Source organism: Meriones unguiculatus, chromosome 3, assembly GCF_030254825.1.
Source record: "Meriones unguiculatus strain TT.TT164.6M chromosome 3, Bangor_MerUng_6.1, whole genome shotgun sequence".
NCBI classification, from domain to species: Eukaryota; Metazoa; Chordata; class Mammalia; order Rodentia; family Muridae; genus Meriones; species Meriones unguiculatus.
The window spans coordinates 166,641,307-166,662,222 of NC_083351.1; the positions used below are offsets into that span (position 1 = coordinate 166,641,307).

General features: G+C 43.0%; 2 protein-coding genes across 2 annotated transcripts; both read left to right on the forward strand.

Moving 5' to 3' along the window:
* The first annotated feature begins 1,852 nt into the window (after positions 1-1,852).
* LOC132652884 (PRAME family member 8-like) lies at positions 1,853-4,526 on the forward strand. The gene is made up of 3 exons (XM_060378821.1): positions 1,853-2,139; positions 2,594-3,184; positions 3,950-4,526. Exons 1-3 carry the CDS (start codon positions 1,853-1,855, stop codon positions 4,524-4,526), a joined length of 1,455 nt encoding a protein of 484 aa, XP_060234804.1.
* Positions 4,527-16,051: 11,525 nt separating this feature from the next.
* On the forward strand, positions 16,052-18,725 carry LOC132652885 (PRAME family member 8-like). The gene is made up of 3 exons (XM_060378822.1): positions 16,052-16,338; positions 16,793-17,383; positions 18,149-18,725. Exons 1-3 carry the CDS (start codon positions 16,052-16,054, stop codon positions 18,723-18,725), a joined length of 1,455 nt encoding a protein of 484 aa, XP_060234805.1.
* The last annotated feature ends 2,191 nt before the right edge of the window (positions 18,726-20,916 follow it).

Sequence of the window (20,916 nt, forward strand, 5' to 3'; positions counted from 1 at the left end):
ACTTATGACATTCCCTACCCTAATCCTAGCCAATTAGCTTAAAGTGCTTTGCCTCGCCTCCTAGATACAATGCCATACACTTGGGACATAATCGATTATGTTTATCTGGTCAAAATGATGTAATCTGAGTGTGGTGTTGGAATGGTCACTGTGTGGCTATATCTGAGGTAATAACATTATTAATTGATGTAAGTCTCTGAGTAGCTACCAAACAAAAAGATTGGCAAAGCATGAAGCTCAGCTCTTGATTGCAGAGTAGACAAGTAAGTGTATATTTTAGGAACAGGTTAACACTTCCTGCACCCTGCTGACTCCCACTCTGAACCATGGTGGTCACAAATGTATAAACACAGCCAGGGTAGTTGGCTCATATAGTAATCCTCCCAGCAGGAAGGCTGAGGCAGGAGGATCCCTGTGAATTGGAATTCTAAATTAACCTTACTTACAGAACAATGTTGTCAGAACACAATTCAAAAACAAGGACAACAAGAGCAAATAGAAGAGTAAATGAATAAGCAAGCAAATCAAAATTCAAGGTTCAGGAATTAGTATGTGTTCTCATGATTTTTATCCTATTCTTGGTTGTGTTTGCATTGACACTGGATGCTTGATACAATCTAGAGAATGGGAAAACCCAAGGTGGGATTAAGTGTGTGGACTCAAATATGCAAGCAGATGGCAGCTTGTGGTTGGTAGGTGGGGCTGAAATAGGGAGGGGCTGGCAGGGTGGTATATAAAGGCTTAATGGGAGACAGAGGAGTCATTCCCTCAGTGACTTGAAGACTGTTCTGACAGCCTGGCTCTGCTGGGATCCAGAGACCCTGTGCTTATCAGTGCTCAGAAGAGGTAAATCACTTTGATCCAAAGGACCAGGGCTCCTGAAACAGAGAGATTAGGCCCAAGATGGGGAAGTCATTTATTTATTCATTTGTTTATTTATTTACTTACTTAAGTTTCTAAAGCCTTTTTTCTGGATGTATATGATTTAAAACTACTTTTAAAATTTGCAATATTTTTATTGATTATTGGGCAATTTCACGTCATTGAACCCTGAGCACACTCACTTCCCAGTTCACACAGGTCAACCTCCCCAAATTCCACCAATCAAAAAAAAAAATCACTTTGTGTGGCCAATACACTTACTGGAACATGCTCAAAGTTCAGGTGGCCAGCCTCTTGAAGAATCACAAGTTCTTCCCTACCTGCCCCCAGTCAGGAACCATCCACTGAAGAGTGTTAAACTTCTGCATCCTTACCACGCGATGTTGAAAAGTTCTCTTTGATGGCTTTCTGTGACAGTATTTTTCATTCCTGTCTCCTCATATGAACCTGCTAAAGACAAGGTTTAGATTTAAATTCATATTCTTGACACAACTTTAATTAATACAGGATGCAGTATCAACCCCATTTCCAGGATCTTCTCAGTTTTTTCACAGGCGGTTTCCATGTTTTAGAAAAATTATGGGTAGGATGGGTGTGTCAACCTCCCATGTTCTGTTGTCCCAGGTCTTGAGACATGATCTATGTCTGGTTTGCACACAAAGATGGTATTCAGCTTTCAGACTACAGGGGACCCCTGCCCAATGGGGATGTGATTGAGTGGGGCATTGGTAAGGGTTGGATGGAACACTGGGGAATGTGTAATCTTGGCTGTGCTTCTCAGTGAGGGAGATTCACTTTGAGACCTCCTATGAGGACAATGGCTTAAGCTGATGTCTCCACCATCATCAAAGCAGTAACTCTGACTTTGAGTGTTTTTTCTAATAGTGAGGGGCTTTTCTAAACTGGATTGTGACAATGTATTCTCCCCTAAATGCCTCCCCAGGATCCTTCTGACTGAAGACCTTCCAGGATGAGTGCTCAGACACCACCCACACTCCTGAAGCTGGCAAGGCAGGCTCTGCTGAGAGATGAGACCTTGGACATGTCAGCTCTGGACAAACTGCCCATGGAGCTCTTGCCAGCACTGTTCAAGGAGGCCTTGACTGGCAGACACACTACAACTGTGAAGGCAATGGTGGCAGCCTGGCCTTTCCCCTGTCTCCCTGTGGGGGCACTGATGAAGACCCCTTACTTGGAAACCTTCAAGGCAGTTCTATCAGGAGTAGATACATGGCTGCAAAGAAAGTTTCACCCCAGGTAAGCAATAAGCAAGTTCTGTGGAATGGAGCCTATGGATAAGAGGGAAGATATTGTGGGGTCAGGGAGAATGGCTTCTTCTTGAGAGTATCAGAGGCTCCTGATTGATCATTGGATAGAGATACAGGGCGTTTGGAAGCTGTTCTTTGCTTGTGCTAAGGACTGTTGCCTATATCAGAGCTTGGAGCAGATGTAGCCACACAGGAAAATGAGCAATCCCTGGCCTGCCCCAATCAGTAGTAATGGGACTAAGGGGAAACTGAGTTACTTAGATCAAGGAAAGTTACCAGGGCTATCTGTGCAGCAAAGGGAAAGCTTCTGCAGGGTGGGAAGTGGCTGATGAAAAAACACCCACCTTGGCAGGAGTTAGAGCTGAGTTTAGAGATGTGGAGGAAATGCTGAGTCAGTGTGGGGTCTTGCCATGTAGCTGACACTTGACATGTTTTACCCACAGGAGGGGAAAACTTCAGGTTCTTGACCTGAGGAAGAAGCACCATGAATTCTGGAGCATATGGACTGGTGAAGAGGATGGTGACTGCTCAGCAGAGACCCCAGATGAGCAGCAAGTAGTGAAGGTCCTTCCCAGATATGCACTGAGGCGGTGCCTGAAGGTGGTAGCTGACCTTTGCCTCAGGCCACGTGTAGATGAAGAACAAACATGCTTCTTGCAGTGGGCCCAGCAGAGAAAGGACTCCATCCAGTTCTGCTGTCCACAAATGACTATCTGGGCTCAGCCTATCCACGTTATTAAAGAGGTCCTGAATGTTTTTCATCCAGAGCATATCCGAGAATTCGAACTGAACACACACTGGAATGTGTTTATGCTGGCAGACTTTGCTCCTTGCCTGGGCCAGATGAGAAATCTTCACAAACTCTTACTGGCACCCATCTCCAAGAATGTCTTCAAGATTAGCAACAGGACAACAGACAGGGAAGACAAGTGTATCCACAAGTTCATTTCTCAGTTCTCCAGATTCAACTGTCTTCAGCACCTCTCCTTAAAGAGTGTCTACTTTCTCAGAGACCGCATCAATCAGCTCCTCAGGTAAGGAAGGATAGAGAGCTGTGTCAGCTACCAGAGCTGACCTTTCTATTTAGTTTTAAGGATTAGTCATTTATGAGGCCTGCACATCAGTGGGAACAAACACTTAGGCCTCTAGAATACACAAGTTATATGTTGTTTCTATGTATATTGAATCAGTGTGTCAAGTAAGCTATCAAGAATCAGAAGACTGAAGGTCAGCTTCAGTAAGGATGGGATGTAATTCTTGGAATGGTGCCCACCCAATCCAATGGAAAGGGAACAGGAAGGGGAGAGTGTAGTGAGGAATTGGTGGACTCACAAGCACAGTGGTTGAGGCGAGCTCTGAACTCAGGTCTGTGAGATCAGCATCAGCCTCCCCAAATTTCCCATGGGTGACAGGTTTTGAGCTTAAGTAGAGATGAGTGCCTGGGACAATGGGGATAGTGAGGATGTTAAATTACTACAAGTGTGACTGTGCAGACTGATGGAATATAGAGTGCAGTGAGCACACAAGAAGTGTCCCTAGAGCCTGCCAGGACTTTCATGGTTTGGAACTCCGTATGTGTGTTTTCAGGGCTTATGGGCTGAAATGGTTTTGTGCTTGAGAGTAAGGCCAAGAGAAGAAATGTCAGTTTGTTTTGATAGAGGAGATTCCAACAGGAAGCATCTAAAATGATGCCCTTGAATCTACCTCGGGTCACTGGGCTGCTTCTACCTCTGTGTAAATCCCATCCTATACTCTCCAACATCATTTTCCAGAACTAACCTCCTGGTCCATATCCCTAGATGCCTGATGACCCCGTTGGAGACCCTGTCCATGACTTACTGTGACATTTCACAGGTAGACCTGAACTACTTCTCTGAGTGTTCAAAGCTCTTTGAGCTGAAACATCTGGACATGAAAGGTGTGCCCTTAAAGGCTTTGGAACTTATGCCTCTCCGAGTCCTCCTAGAGAAGGTGGCAGACACTTTGCAGTCCCTGGACTTGAAATGTTGTAGGATGAAGGACTCTCATCTCACTGTGCTCATACCTGCCCTCAGCAAGAGCTCCCAGCTGGCCAAGGTCAATTTCTATTGCAATGACTTCTCCATGCCCATCCTGAGGAACCTTTTGCAGCACACAGCCAACTTGAGCAAGATGAATGTGGAAAAGTACCCTGCCCCTCTTGAGTGCTATGATGACTTCGGTTATGTCTCCACAGAAAGATTTGCCCAACTATGTGCTGAGCAAATAGATAGACTCAGGGCCATACGGCAGCCCAAGTGCATCTCCTTTGCTACACATATGTGCCCTAGATGTGGAGAGCGCTGTGTCTATGGCGTGGGATTCCGACTGTGTCTTTGCCAGAGGAGGCAGCGGTGAATAGAGAAACCTAACTTCTGCATTTGAAGCAGTGGGAGGCTTGGGACACATCTCTCATTTTGGATGTCCAGAGCTTGTGGCTTCAGGCTCTGTTCAAGTTTAGAATCCAAATGATGTTTGCTGAGTTGGATATAGGAGACAGCAGGTAACATTGAGAACAATGGGACTTTGGGAACAGGGGTTTTGATGAGTCAGAAAGAAAGTTTTGCCTTTATAAGTAAGTTCTGTCAGGACGGGGTAGCCAGCGGCCTTGTCCTGCAACTGTAAACCTGGATGTTCTACCTCCTGGCTATTGTTTCAGTTATCACCCTCATTGCCATGATCTGGAGGGTTCCATGACACAATGGATGGAAAAACACTGATATATATATATAGATTGAGTGAGACAAAGTTCCTGGCCAATTTGGCATCCATAAAAATGACAATTTCGGTGACACTTCTTTCATTCATGTCCTTTTCCTGCCTGCACAAGAGTTACAAATGTCTTGTGTGGTTCTTTCACATGCTCTAAAACTTAAAGCTAAAGTGAGCAACATAGACACAGCTCCTGTGAATATGAAGGGGGTATTAATGGATCACAGACAATTAATATCCAGTACACTCAGGCCATAAGGCACCATGGACCCATGAGAGGTGACTGAAGAGAAGGAGAAGACAATACAGGAAAGAGTGAACAGGCTTTTCAATGCTTATTTTCCTTCCAGTCTTAAAACCTAGTTTCCTTTTTAGTTGAAAGCCTCATGTACTCCGGGCTAACCTTGATCTTGTTTGGGTGAGACTATAACCATAAACCAATACATCCATCCCGCATGCCACATGTCTCTAGGACCATATTCCTGTGGACTCCCAAACTCTATGAAGTAGCCATAGTGTATATAAAGGTGTCTGATACCACATAAGTCCCTGTCCTGCAGAAAATATTTTATTTACAAAAGATGTTTATTTTATGTCTTCAGTTGTGGTCTCTATATTGATGTATATAAGAAGAAAAATCTCCCTTGTTCTAGCCATTATATGCCCTGTATTTTCTGTATAATAAGATATCAATAAAATGATATATTTCTCAATTGTTTTCTTCTCCATTGAATTATGTATTGAACACCTAGAACATGTTTTTGTTGTTGTTGTTGTTGTTGTTGTCGTCAGCAACAACCATTTATTAAAACCATAGTTGAAAAAGAATTGTGGGTAGTGAACTCTGAGGTGGTTTTACCTATGATGTGTTTGTAATTATTTCAGAGTCAGGGGTGCCTTTCAAAATTATTACCATAGTTATTCATAAGAATTTATAGAAGAAAGTCAAATAAAATACAATGGATTATTTCTCAGAATGATAGGAACCATATTTCCCCCTTTTCAATATTACTTTTTAATTTATTACAATTTCTTCACTTTTTATCCCAGCTGTAGCTCTCCCCCTTGTCCTCTCACAATCCTACCCTCCCTGCCTCTTCTCCTGTCTTGCCCATTCCCTAGTCCACTGATAGGGGAGGTCTGCCTCCCCTTCCACCTGACCCTAGCCTATTAGGTCTCATCAGGACTGCCAGCATTTTCTTCCTCTGTGGCCTAGTATGGCTGCCCCCCTACCCAGCAGGGGAGGTAGTCATAGAGTCAGGTACTGAGTTTATGTCAGAGACAGCCCTTGTTCCTCTTACTAGGAGGCCCATTTGAAGACTGAAATGCCATGGACTATATCTGTGCAAGGGTTCTAAGATTATCTCCATGAATGGTTTGTGGTTGGAGTATAAGTCTCAGAAAAGCCCTCTGGGCCCAGATTTTGTGGTTCTGTTGTTCTCCTTGTGGAGCACCAGTTCCCTCCAGGTCTTTCTATCTCCCCCTTCTTTCATAAAATCCCCTTCACTCTGCCCAAAGTTTGGCTATGAGTCTCAGCATCTCTTTAATACCCTGCTGTGTAGAACCTTTCAGAGGCCCTCTGTGGAACGCTCCTGTCCTGTTCCCTTTTTCCTCCCTCTTCCAATGTCAATCCAATTTGCCTTTCTAAATGAGGATTAATCATCTTTCCTAGGGTCCTCCTTCCTTAGCTTCTTTAGGTGTACAGATTTTAGTATGGTTATCTTATATTATATGTCTATTATCCACTTATAAGTAAGTATATACCATGTGTATCTTTCTGCTACTGGGATAGCTCACTGAGGATGATCTTTCCTAGTTCCCACCATATGCCTGCAAATTTCTTGATTTCCTTGTGTTTAATTGCTGGGTAGTATTCCATTGTGTAAATGTACCACAATATCTGTATCCATTCCTCAACTGAGGGGCATTGGGGTTGTTTCCAGATTCTGACTATCACAAATAAATCTAAATGTCCTTCAGGTAGCACTATTCCCAGTTGTCTGAGAAAGCACCAGGTTGATTTCCAAAATGGTTGTACAAGTCTCCCGCATGTGTTCTCACTTGAGTTTTTCATCTTAACTATTCTGATGGGTGTAAGGTGAACTCTCAGGGTCGTTTTGATTTGCATTTCCCTGAAGACTAAGGATGTCGAGCATTTCTTTAAGTGTTTCTCTGCCATTCAGTATTCCTCTATTGAGAATTCTCTGTTTAGCTCTGTACCCCATTTCATAATTGGATTACTTGATTGTTTGCTGTTTAACTTCTTGAGTTCTTTATATATTCTGGATACTAGCCCTCTGTCAGATTTAAGGTTGGTGAAAATCTTTTCCCAATCTGTAGGCTGTCATTTTGTTATGATGACAGTATCCTTTGCTTTACAGCAGCTTTTCAATATCATGAGGTCCCATTTATTGATTGTTGGTCTTAGAGCCTGTGCTGTTTGTGTTCTGTTCAGGGAGTTGTCTCCTGTGCCAATGAGTTCTAGGCTCTTCCCCACTTTTCTTGTAACTGATTTAGTGTGTCTGGTTTTAGGTTGAAGTCTTTGATCCACTTCAACTTTAGTTTTGTGCATGGTGATATATATGGATCTATTTTTATTTTTCTGCCTGCAGACATCCAGGTAAGCCAGCACCATGTGTTGAAGACGCTGTCTTTTTCCTTTGCATGGATTTTGCATCTTTGTCAAAAATCAGGTTTCCATAAGTATGTGGGTTTGTCTCTGAGCCTTTTATTCCATTCCATTGATCCTCCAATCTTTCTCTGTCAGCACCATGCAGTTTTTATTACTGATGTCCTACAGTATAGGTCAGGATCATGGATAGAGACACCTCCAGACACTCTTTTATTGTAGAGGAACTTTTTTTTTTATTCTGCTTTTCTTCTATTCTATGTGAATTTGAGAATTTTTCTTTCAAGGTTTGTAAAGAATTGTGTTGGTAATTTGATGGGAATTGCATTGAATCTCTAGTTTGCTTTTGGAAAGATGGCCACTCTTACTGTGTTAATCATGCCAAGGCAGAACATGATTTTCGTTTTTTTTTTTTTTCATAGAAGTTATTTATGTTTATTTTGTGAGATTGCTGTTTTGACTGCATGTATGTCTGTGTGAAGTTGTTGGAGTCTGGAACAGGAGTTACAGACAGTTGTGAGCTGTCCTTTGAGTGCAGTGAATTGAACTCAGGTCCTCTTCAAGAGCATTCAGTGCTCTTAACCACTGAGTCATCTCTCCAGCCTCCTGCCTCCTTTTGTAGTATGAAGCTTCTCCCTGTCAAGCTCCCATTCTTGGTGGCATCATGTCTAGACAATGTGCCACGCTAGTCCTTCCTAATTTCTTCTTAAGGTTTACATAGTAGAGGCTGGAGTAATGGCTCAGCACTTAAGGGCACTAGCTGCTCTTCCAGAGACCCCAGGTTCACTTCCCAGCACAAGAAGACAGCCCAGAACTGTGTGTGATCCAGTTCCAGGTGATCCAACACTTCCACAGAGACTTACATACTGGCAAAACACCAATGCACATAAAATACAAGGTAATTAGTTATATCAAAAATTCAAAAACATATTTATGTAATGTTTAAACTATTTCTTTTTAACAGCTTTAAGTTGGTATGATGGTGCGTGCCTTTAATCCCAGCACTGGGAGAGGCAAAGGTAGACAGATTTCTGTGAGACTGAGCATAGCTTGGTCTACAGAAGAAACCCTGTCTCAAACAAAACACAAAAAAATAGAGGAAAAAAAAAAAGACAAAACAAACAGTTATTGTCTGTGCACCATGGAGAATTATATGTATCTTCTGGAGGTGAGAACTTAGCTTCAGAAAATGGGGTTGCAGTCATTTGAGAGCTGCCATGTGGATGCTGGGAAATGGACCTGGCTCCTCTGTAAGAGCTGTCAGTGCTCTGGACCACTTAGTCATTGCTCCAGGCCTTTTTCACTGCTCTTCCTTTATTGAAAATAGATATATATATTTTTTGTACACTACATTCTGGTTATGGCTTTTTGTCCACTAGCTCTTCTGTGACTCTCCCTACATTCTCTTTCATTCCAATCAACACTCTCTTCTTTTCCCTAAGAAGACAAAGGATCCAGGGGGTTGGAGAGATGGCTCAGTGGTTAAGAGCACTGTTTGTTCTTCCAGAGGTCCTGGGTTCAATTCCCAGCAACCACATGTATAATGTGATCTGATGTCCTCTTCTCTCATGCAGATGTACATGCAGAGGAGCACTCACATACATAAAATAATTAAATCTTCAAAAAGGGAGAGAGAGAGAGAGACCAGGTTTGGTGGTACACACCTTTAATCCCAGCACCCAGGAGGCAGATTCAGGAGATCTCTGTAAGTTGAGTGGAGCATGGTCTACAAAGTGAGTTCCAGGACAGCTAGAGTTACACAGAGAAACCATGCCTTGAAACACCAACACACAAACACACTAACAGGAATAGAAGTATAAGAAAATAAAACAAAAACAAATCAGAATAGGAGAATACGAAGAAGAAACCAACAAACACATAATCCAAGGATAAAGCACGAGGAGTTGGTACTCTTCTGTAATCCCAGCACTCAGGGGTGCAGAGCCAGGCAGTTCTCTGTGAGTTTGAGGTCAGCCTGAGGCCAGGACAGAAAAGGGTATACAAAAGCAGCCCTGTCTTGAAAAACAAAGAAAACAAAAAAGCATGAGTCATATACATGTAGGTGCAGGACACTTACACACACACACACATACACACCATGAATCCCGAAATAACACAAAATTGGCTTTCTCTGCTTCATTTTTTTCCCCTTCCTTCATCTCTGATATTTCTTTTTAAGGAGGCCACCCGCCATGCTACTATTTCTTCTTTCTTCTCACTCTTCTTCCCCTTTCCACTCCTTACTCAAAAACAAAAACTAAATAAAGAAATAAAAAATAAAACAACAACAACAACAAAAAACACCCACAGACTTGGTAGACAAACTAACAAGCAAAGGTCCAATAATATAAAAAGTAAAGAAAAATTCTGAGAAAACATTATGAGACCAACAACCTCCAACGATGCCACTGCGTTCATTTTGTGTAGGCATCGACATTTGGTCACTGGGCCTGTTGATCAGAGTGGGGTTTGTATCCTCAGGGAGACTCCATTTGAGGGAACTCAATTCCCATTTGCCATAGCTTATCTCTAGCTTCTGGGTTAAGGATGGGAGCTTCTGTCCACTCCTCTCCACATTGACACCTCATGTGGTATAGACCCATGCAGGCCCTGTGCATGCTGCCTCAGTCTCTCTGGATTCATATGTGCATTCTTCTTCTGGGTTTAAGAAGGCCTGGTTTCCTTGGTGTCTTCCATTCCATCTGGTTCTCACAGTCTTTCTTCCTCCTCTTCCACAGGGTTCCCTGATCCCTGAGGAGAGGATTTGACACAGATGTCCAATTATTACAGAGTATGTCAAGATTTCCTCTTTCTATCTTCATCTTTCTCTCTCCATTTGTGTTGTATGTGTGTGTGTGTGTGTGTTTGTGTGCCTGTTCACATGAATGTAATTGTGCTCATTAAATCCAGGAAAGGTCAGCATTCAAGTTGTTGTTGAAATTTCAACTTACCACCATATGTGCTGGACACTGATCTTGGGCATTCTGCAATACCAGGGTGTTCCCCTAACCCCTGAACTTCTCTCCCTGTCCAGTGATCCTCCCTTTCTGAAATCCAACCCAACTTCCTGAAAATGTCCTGTGGCATTTCCCTCCCTGATACACCTGTGAAATGTTGTGAGAAAGTGTAGTCCAATCCAGGCTGTTTCAAACTTCGTATTGTAGCTGAAGGTGACACTGAACTTCTGAACCCTTTTCTACTCAAACTCTCACATTCTGGGAATACAGGCATGTTCCCACAAGTATAGAACGTGTCTCGATGTCACCTATGGTTTTGTGAATGCCAAGCAAGGATTGCACTACCTGAGTTCCAGCTACAGAAAGCTCTGTCAAATATTGTTATGACCTGCTTGAACTCTATAGCCCCTCTCTAGAAACCTACCCTCGTTGATAGCATGACTGTGTCTCCTCTGTTAACACTTGCTGTCACCTTTAGCATATCAGAAGCCATGTTGTCTTTAAATCTCCATTTTGATTGTAAGGTGAAATTAAGACCAAGTTCTCAGGCCCTCCATGCCTGACACCAGAATACAATTCAGCAGTTCCTACTTGCTGTTTAGAATCAAACAATAGATGACAAATGCATGTTCTGCTTGTGTTAAAGATCACAACAGCCTGGTATGTTTCTTACTCTCTGAAAGCTGAAAAACCCTCAAGAGCTATACTAAATCCCAGCCAGTTAGCTAAAAGTGCTTTGTCTACCCTCCTAGATATACTTGGAACAAAACAGATTAGTTTTGTGTCTTCTGGAGGTCAGAAGTTTTCTTCAAAAAATTGATTTGCAGATATTTGAGAGCTGCCATGTGGATGCTGGGAAATGGAAATGGCTCATTGTTAAGAAAGCCAGTGCTTTTGACTGCTCAGTCATTGCCTCAGGTATTTTCAGTGCTCTTCATTTATTGAAAATAGATTTTTTTTCATACAATACATTCTGATTATGGCGTCTTGTCAACCAGGTCCTCTGTGATCCTCCCCACCTTTCCTTCCATCCCAATTTACACTCTCTTTTCTTCCCTAAGTAGAAAAACAGGTATTTGAAGAATAATAATAAGGATCCAGGTCAAAGGAGAGATGGCTCACTGGTTAAGAGCACTGTTTGTTTATCCGGTAGTCCTGGGTTCAATTTCCAGCCAACGTATGTATAATGTGATCTGCTGTCCTCTTCTATCCTGCAGATGTACATGCAGAGATGCACTCACATACACAATAATTAAATCTTAAAAAGTGGAGAGAGAGGGAGGGAGCCAGGTGTGGTGATACACACCTTTAATCCCAGCACTCAGGAGGCAGAGTCAGGAGATCTCTGAGTTGAGTCCAGCATGTGCTACAAAGTGAGTTCCAGGAAAGCCAGAGTTACAGAGAGAAACCATGTTTTGAAAGTCCAACAAAAAACATAGAAACAGAAAAAGAATTATAAGAAAATAAAACAAAAACAAACAAATTGGAATAGGAGAAAATAAACAAACCAACAAAGGAAAAAAATTCTAGAATAGATCTTGAGGAGGTGGGCACAGTGATACTCTTTTGTAATCCTAGCCCTCAGGGAGACAGAGACATGCAGATCCCTGTGAGTTTAAAGCCAGTCTGATCCAGGGCAGTCAAGGCTACACAGAGAAGCCGTGTCTTAAAAAAAGTATGAGTCACATAGATGCAGATAGAGGACACTTTCGCACATAAACAAATCCCGTGAAAACATAAAACTGGCTTTCTCTGCATCAGTTTCTTTCCACCTCCCTCCTCTTTGTTGTTTATCTCTCAGGGGGTGGGGCACCATACCATTCTCCCATTTCTCCTCTCCACTCACTCTTCTTCCCAATTCTTCTCCTTATACAAAAACAATAAATAAATAAATAACAATAAACAACAATAACAGAAAACCACAAAATTGGTAGACATAATATACAAGGAATGTAATATAAAAAGTAAAGGAAGGTCCCGATAAACCATTATGAGACCAAGAAACTCCAAAGATGCCACTGAGTTCACTTTGTGTTGGCATCAATAGTTTGTCACTGGGCCTGCTGGTCAGAGTGGGGTTTGTATTCTTGGGGAGACTCCATTTGAAGGAACTCAATTCCCATTTGCAATAGGTTATCCCTTGCTTCTAGGTTAGGTATGGAAGCTGCTGTCCACTCCTCTCCACACTGACACCCCATGTGGTACAGACCCTTGCATGTCCTGTGCATGCTGCCTCATTCTCTCTTGGTTCATATGTGCATTCTTCTTCTTGGTTTAAGAAGGCCTGGTTTCCTTGGTGTCCTCCATTCCATCTGGTTCTCACAGTCTTTCTTCCTCCTCTTCCACAGGGTTCCCTGATCCCTGAGGGGAGGATTTGACAGAGATGTTCCAATTAGTACAGAGTGTGTCAAAGTCTCTCTCTCTTTCCAGGCTCATAATTCTCTCTCCATTTGTGTTTGTATGTGTGTGTGTTTGTGTGTGTGCTTGTGTGCATGTCCACATGAACATAATTGTGCCCATTAAGTCCAGGAAAAGTCAGCAGATTCCTTTGCACTCAAGTTATAGTATATTTCAAGGCACCACCATACATGCTGGGCAATGAATTGGGCATTCTATAATGGCAGAGTGCTCTCCTAACCATGGAGCATCTCTCCATGTCTGGTGATCCTCCCTTTCTGAAATAACACCCAACTTCCTCAGAACCACTGGTGGCATTTACCTCCCTGATACACTTTGTGAAATGTTGTGAGAAAGTGCAGTGCACCCCCAAATTTCCAATTATAGTCAATGAAGACATTGAACTTTTGAGCCCTGTACACTTAAACTCTCACATTCTCAGAGGATAGGCATGTTCCAACCTGTGTAGTTCAAGTCTAGATATCACCTATGGTTTTGTGAATGCCAAGCAAGGATTGTGCTACCTGAATTCCTGGCACAGAACACCCTGCCAAATATTGTTATGACCTGCTTACACTCTAAAGCCCCTCTGCAGAGACCTACTTTAGTCCTTAGCATGATTGTGGCTCCTCAGTTAACTCTTGCTGTCACCTTTCTCACCGTTTTGCCCGAATCTTGATATCCCGTAAGACCACCACCAGGAGCCGAGTCCATTGATACCATATGAGGATCTTTTAAATTGCAAATCATTACAAGCTGCAGCTTGGGCTCACACCCCCCACCACCATAGTGGTGAGAGCCAAGAGTCCGGGCTCAGGATAGTTGGGTGATTTAAAGATTCTGGTTCCTCCCAGAATGCCCAAGGCAGGGGTGATTCTTGTCTGGCAAGCATCTATTGGTCAAAATGCTGTATTTTGAATTGATTAGCTATATGAAGGTCCCCAAACCATTAATGATCTGGTGTCCCTCCCTAGGGGGGATGGTCCACTTTCCTAGCAATTGTATCTCTAGTGAGTGGGAAAAGAATGCAGTATGGCAGGTATTACTAGACCTCTCCACCCACTTAGTTCAGGCCTTAAATATTAATAATAGCTGTTAATTTTTAATCTTTTGGTCTCTCAGCATATCAGAAGCCATTTTATCTTCAAGTCTCCATTTTGATTGTAAGGTGAAATTAAGACCAAATTCTCAATCCCTCCATGCTTGACACCAGAATACAATTCAATAGTTCCTACTTGCTGTTTAGAATCAAACAATAGATGACAAATGCATGTTCTGCTTGTGTTAAAGATCACAACATTTTGCTATATTCCTTATTTCCACACAGCTGGAAAGCACTTATGACATTCCCTACCCTAATCCTAGCCAATTAGCTTAAAGTGCTTTGCCTCGCCTCCTAGATACAATGCCATACACTTGGGACATAATCGATTATGTTTATCTGGTCAAAATGATGTAATCTGAGTGTGGTGTTGGAATGGTCACTGTGTGGCTATATCTGAGGTAATAACATTATTAATTGATGTAAGTCTCTGAGTAGCTACCAAACAAAAAGATTGGCAAAGCATGAAGCTAAGCTCTTGATTGCAGAGTAGACAAGTAAGTGTATATTTTAGGAACAGGTTAACACTTCCTGCACCCTGCTGACTCCCACTCTGAACCATGGTGGTCACAAATGTATAAACACAGCCAGGGTAGTTGGCTCATATAGTAATCCTCCCAGCAGGAAGGCTGAGGCAGGAGGATCCCTGTGAATTGGAATTCTAAATTAACCTTACTTACAGAACAATGTTGTCAGAACACAATTCAAAAACAAGGACAACAAGAGCAAATAGAAGAGTAAATGAATAAGCAAGCAAATCAAAATTCAAGGTTCAGGAATTAGTATGTGTTCTCATGATTTTTATCCTATTCTTGGTTGTGTTTGCATTGACACTGGATGCTTGATACAATCTAGAGAATGGGAAAACCCAAGGTGGGATTAAGTGTGTGGACTCAAATATGCAAGCAGATGGCAGCTTGTGGTTGGTAGGTGGGGCTGAAATAGGGAGGGGCTGGCAGGGTGGTATATAAAGGCTTAATGGGAGACAGAGGAGTCATTCCCTCAGTGACTTGAAGACTGTTCTGACAGCCTGGCTCTGCTGGGATCCAGAGACCCTGTGCTTATCAGTGCTCAGAAGAGGTAAATCACTTTGATCCAAAGGACCAGGGCTCCTGAAACAGAGAGATTAGGCCCAAGATGGGGAAGTCATTTATTTATTCATTTGTTTATTTATTTACTTACTTAAGTTTCTAAAGCCTTTTTTCTGGATGTATATGATTTAAAACTACTTTTAAAATTTGCAATATTTTTATTGATTATTGGGCAATTTCACGTCATTGAACCCTGAGCACACTCACTTCCCAGTTCACACAGGTCAACCTCCCCAAATTCCACCAATCAAAAAAAAAAATCACTTTGTGTGGCCAATACACTTACTGGAACATGCTCAAAGTTCAGGTGGCCAGCCTCTTGAAGAATCACAAGTTCTTCCCTACCTGCCCCCAGTCAGGAACCATCCACTGAAGAGTGTTAAACTTCTGCATCCTTACCACGCGATGTTGAAAAGTTCTCTTTGATGGCTTTCTGTGACAGTATTTTTCATTCCTGTCTCCTCATATGAACCTGCTAAAGACAAGGTTTAGATTTAAATTCATATTCTTGACACAACTTTAATTAATACAGGATGCAGTATCAACCCCATTTCCAGGATCTTCTCAGTTTTTTCACAGGCGGTTTCCATGTTTTAGAAAAATTATGGGTAGGATGGGTGTGTCAACCTCCCATGTTCTGTTGTCCCAGGTCTTGAGACATGATCTATGTCTGGTTTGCACACAAAGATGGTATTCAGCTTTCAGACTACAGGGGACCCCTGCCCAATGGGGATGTGATTGAGTGGGGCATTGGTAAGGGTTGGATGGAACACTGGGGAATGTGTAATCTTGGCTGTGCTTCTCAGTGAGGGAGATTCACTTTGAGACCTCCTATGAGGACAATGGCTTAAGCTGATGTCTCCACCATCATCAAAGCAGTAACTCTGACTTTGAGTGTTTTTTCTAATAGTGAGGGGCTTTTCTAAACTGGATTGTGACAATGTATTCTCCCCTAAATGCCTCCCCAGGATCCTTCTGACTGAAGACCTTCCAGGATGAGTGCTCAGACACCACCCACACTCCTGAAGCTGGCAAGGCAGGCTCTGCTGAGAGATGAGACCTTGGACATGTCAGCTCTGGACAAACTGCCCATGGAGCTCTTGCCAGCACTGTTCAAGGAGGCCTTGACTGGCAGACACACTACAACTGTGAAGGCAATGGTGGCAGCCTGGCCTTTCCCCTGTCTCCCTGTGGGGGCACTGATGAAGACCCCTTACTTGGAAACCTTCAAGGCAGTTCTATCAGGAGTAGATACATGGCTGCAAAGAAAGTTTCACCCCAGGTAAGCAATAAGCAAGTTCTGTGGAATGGAGCCTATGGATAAGAGGGAAGATATTGTGGGGTCAGGGAGAATGGCTTCTTCTTGAGAGTATCAGAGGCTCCTGATTGATCATTGGATAGAGATACAGGGCGTTTGGAAGCTGTTCTTTGCTTGTGCTAAGGACTGTTGCCTATATCAGAGCTTGGAGCAGATGTAGCCACACAGGAAAATGAGCAATCCCTGGCCTGCCCCAATCAGTAGTAATGGGACTAAGGGGAAACTGAGTTACTTAGATCAAGGAAAGTTACCAGGGCTATCTGTGCAGCAAAGGGAAAGCTTCTGCAGGGTGGGAAGTGGCTGATGAAAAAACACCCACCTTGGCAGGAGTTAGAGCTGAGTTTAGAGATGTGGAGGAAATGCTGAGTCAGTGTGGGGTCTTGCCATGTAGCTGACACTTGACATGTTTTACCCACAGGAGGGGAAAACTTCAGGTTCTTGACCTGAGGAAGAAGCACCATGAATTCTGGAGCATATGGACTGGTGAAGAGGATGGTGACTGCTCAGCAGAGACCCCAGATGAGCAGCAAGTAGTGAAGGTCCTTCCCAGATATGCACTGAGGCGGTGCCTGAAGGTGGTAGCTGACCTTTGCCTCAGGCCACGTGTAGATGAAGAACAAACATGCTTCTTGCAGTGGGCCCAGCAGAGAAAGGACTCCATCCAGTTCTGCTGTCCACAAATGACTATCTGGGCTCAGCCTATCCACGTTATTAAAGAGGTCCTGAATGTTTTTCATCCAGAGCATATCCGAGAATTCGAACTGAACACACACTGGAATGTGTTTATGCTGGCAGACTTTGCTCCTTGCCTGGGCCAGATGAGAAATCTTCACAAACTCTTACTGTCACCCATCTCCAAGAATGTCTTCAAGATTAGCAACAGGACAACAGACAGGGAAGACAAGTGTATCCACAAGTTCATTTCTCAGTTCTCCAGATTCAACTGTCTTCAGCACCTCTCCTTAAAGAGTGTCTACTTTCTCAGAGACCGCATCAATCAGCTCCTCAGGTAAGGAAGGATAGAGAGCTGTGTCAGCTACCAGAGCTGACCTTTCTATTTAGTTTTAAGGATTAGTCATTTATGAGGCCTGCACATCAGTGGGAACAAACACTTAGGCCTCTAGAATACACAAGTTATATGTTGTTTCTATGTATATTGAATCAGTGTGTCAAGTAAGCTATCAAGAATCAGAAGACTGAAGGTCAGCTTCAGTAAGGATGGGATGTAATTCTTGGAATGGTGCCCACCCAATCCAATGGAAAGGGAACAGGAAGGGGAGAGTGTAGTGAGGAATTGGTGGACTCACAAGCACAGTGGTTGAGGCGAGCTCTGAACTCAGGTCTGTGAGATCAGCATCAGCCTCCCCAAATTTCCCATGGGTGACAGGTTTTGAGCTTAAGTAGAGATGAGTGCCTGGGACAATGGGGATAGTGAGGATGTTAAATTACTACAAGTGTGACTGTGCAGACTGATGGAATATAGAGTGCAGTGAGCACACAAGAAGTGTCCCTAGAGCCTGCCAGGACTTTCATGGTTTGGAACTCCGTATGTGTGTTTTCAGGGCTTATGGGCTGAAATGGTTTTGTGCTTGAGAGTAAGGCCAAGAGAAGAAATGTCAGTTTGTTTTGATAGAGGAGATTCCAACAGGAAGCATCTAAAATGATGCCCTTGAATCTACCTCGGGTCACTGGGCTGCTTCTACCTCTGTGTAAATCCCATCCTATACTCTCCAACATCATTTTCCAGAACTAACCTCCTGGTCTATATCCCTAGATGCCTGATGACCCCGTTGGAGACCCTGTCCATGACTTACTGTGACATTTCACAGGTAGACCTGAACTACTTCTCTGAGTGTTCAAAGCTCTTTGAGCTGAAACATCTGGACATGAAAGGTGTGCCCTTAAAGGCTTTGGAACTTATGCCTCTCCGAGTCCTCCTAGAGAAGGTGGCAGACACTTTGCAGTCCCTGGACTTGAAATGTTGTAGGATGAAGGACTCTCATCTCACTGTGCTCATACCTGCCCTCAGCAAGAGCTCCCAGCTGGCCAAGGTCAATTTCTATTGCAATGACTTCTCCATGCCCATCCTGAGGAACCTTTTGCAGCACACAGCCAACTTGAGCAAGATGAATGTGGAAAAGTACCCTGCCCCTCTTGAGTGCTATGATGACTTCGGTTATGTCTCCACAGAAAGATTTGCCCAACTATGTGCTGAGCAAATAGATAGACTCAGGGCCATACGGCAGCCCAAGTGCATCTCCTTTGCTACACATATGTGCCCTAGATGTGGAGAGCGCTGTGTCTATGGCGTGGGATTCCGACTGTGTCTTTGCCAGAGGAGGCAGCGGTGAATAGAGAAACCTAACTTCTGCATTTGAAGCAGTGGGAGGCTTGGGACACATCTCTCATTTTGGATGTCCAGAGCTTGTGGCTTCAGGCTCTGTTCAAGTTTAGAATCCAAATGATGTTTGCTGAGTTGGATATAGGAGACAGCAGGTAACATTGAGAACAATGGGACTTTGGGAACAGGGGTTTTGATGAGTCAGAAAGAAAGTTTTGCCTTTATAAGTAAGTTCTGTCAGGACGGGGTAGCCAGCGGCCTTGTCCTGCAACTGTAAACCTGGATGTTCTACCTCCTGGCTATTGTTTCAGTTATCACCCTCATTGCCATGATCTGGAGGGTTCCATGACACAATGGATGGAAAAACACTGATATATATATATAGATTGAGTGAGACAAAGTTCCTGGCCAATTTGGCATCCATAAAAATGACAATTTCGGTGACACTTCTTTCATTCATGTCCTTTTCCTGCCTGCACAAGAGTTACAAATGTCTTGTGTGGTTCTTTCACATGCTCTAAAACTTAAAGCTAAAGTGAGCAACATAGACACAGCTCCTGTGAATATGAAGGGGGTATTAATGGATCACAGACAATTAATATCCAGTACACTCAGGCCATAAGGCACCATGGACCCATGAGAGGTGACTGAAGAGAAGGAGAAGACAATACAGGAAAGAGTGAACAGGCTTTTCAATGCTTATTTTCCTTCCAGTCTTAAAACCTAGTTTCCTTTTTAGTTGAAAGCCTCATGTACTCCGGGCTAACCTTGATCTTGTTTGGGTGAGACTATAACCATAAACCAATACATCCATCCCGCATGCCACATGTCTCTAGGACCATATTCCTGTGGACTCCCAAACTCTATGAAGTAGCCATAGTGTATATAAAGGTGTCTGATACCACATAAGTCCCTGTCCTGCAGAAAATATTTTATTTACAAAAGATGTTTATTTTATGTCTTCAGTTGTGGTCTCTATATTGATGTATATAAGAAGAAAAATCTCCCTTGTTCTAGCCATTATATGCCCTGTATTTTCTGTATAATAAGATATCAATAAAATGATATATTTCTCAATTGTTTTCTTCTCCATTGAATTATGTATTGAACACCTAGAACATGTTTTTGTTGTTGTTGTTGTTGTTGTTGTCGTCAGCAACAACCATTTATTAAAACCATAGTTGAAAAAGAATTGTGGGTAGTGAACTCTGAGGTGGTTTTACCTATGATGTGTTTGTAATTATTTCAGAGTCAGGGGTGCCTTTCAAAATTATTACCATAGTTATTCATAAGAATTTATAGAAGAAAGTCAAATAAAATACAATGGATTATTTCTCAGAATGATAGGAACCATATTTCCCCCTTTTCAATATTACTTTTTAATTTATTACAATTTCTTCACTTTTTATCCCAGCTGTAGCTCTCCCCCTTGTCCTCTCACAATCCTACCCTCCCTGCCTCTTCTCCTGTCTTGCCCATTCCCTAGTCCACTGATAGGGGAGGTCTGCCTCCCCTTCCACCTGACCCTAGCCTATTAGGTCTCATCAGGACTGCCAGCATTTTCTTCCTCTGTGGCCTAGTATGGCTGCCCCCCTACCCAGCAGGGGAGGTAGTCATAGAGTCAGGTACTGAGTTTATGTCAGAGACAGCCCTTGTTCCTCTTACTAGGAGGCCCATTTGAAGACTGAAATGCCATGGACTATATCTGTGCAAGGGTTCTAAGATTATCTCCATGAATGGTTTGTGGTTGGAGTATAAGTCTCAGAAAAGCCCTCTGGGCCCAGATTTTGTGGTTCTGTTGTTCTCCTTGTGGAGCACCAGTTCCCTCCAGGTCTTTCTATCTCCCCCTTCTTTCATAAAATCCCCTTCACTCTGCCCAAAGTTTGGCTATGAGTCTCAGCATCTCTTTAATACCCTGCTGTGTAGAACCTTTCAGAGGCCCTCTGTGGAACGCTCCTGTCCTGTTCCCTTTTTCCTCCCTCTTCCAATGTCAATCCAATTTGCCTTTCTAAATGAGGATTAATCATCTTTCCTAGGGTCCTCCTTCCTTAGCTTCTTTAGGTGTACAGATTTTAGTATGGTTATCTTATATTATATGTCTATTATCCACTTATAAGTAAGTATATACCATGTGTATCTTTCTGCTACTGGGATAGCTCACTGAGGATGATCTTTCCTAGTTCCCACCATATGCCTGCAAA

Excerpts from the sequence above, each read along its gene's own strand:
- LOC132652884 (XM_060378821.1), top strand. The coding sequence starts at position 1,853 with ATGAGTGCTCAGACACCACCCACACTCCTGAAGCTGGCAAGGCAGGCT. Across the intron at positions 2,140-2,593 it reads CAAAGAAAGTTTCACCCCAG|GAGGGGAAAACTTCAGGTTC; the intron begins GTAAGCAATAAG and ends TTTTACCCACAG. Across the intron at positions 3,185-3,949 it reads CGCATCAATCAGCTCCTCAG|ATGCCTGATGACCCCGTTGG; the intron begins GTAAGGAAGGAT and ends CCATATCCCTAG.
- LOC132652885 (XM_060378822.1), top strand. The coding sequence starts at position 16,052 with ATGAGTGCTCAGACACCACCCACACTCCTGAAGCTGGCAAGGCAGGCT. Across the intron at positions 16,339-16,792 it reads CAAAGAAAGTTTCACCCCAG|GAGGGGAAAACTTCAGGTTC; the intron begins GTAAGCAATAAG and ends TTTTACCCACAG. Across the intron at positions 17,384-18,148 it reads CGCATCAATCAGCTCCTCAG|ATGCCTGATGACCCCGTTGG; the intron begins GTAAGGAAGGAT and ends CTATATCCCTAG.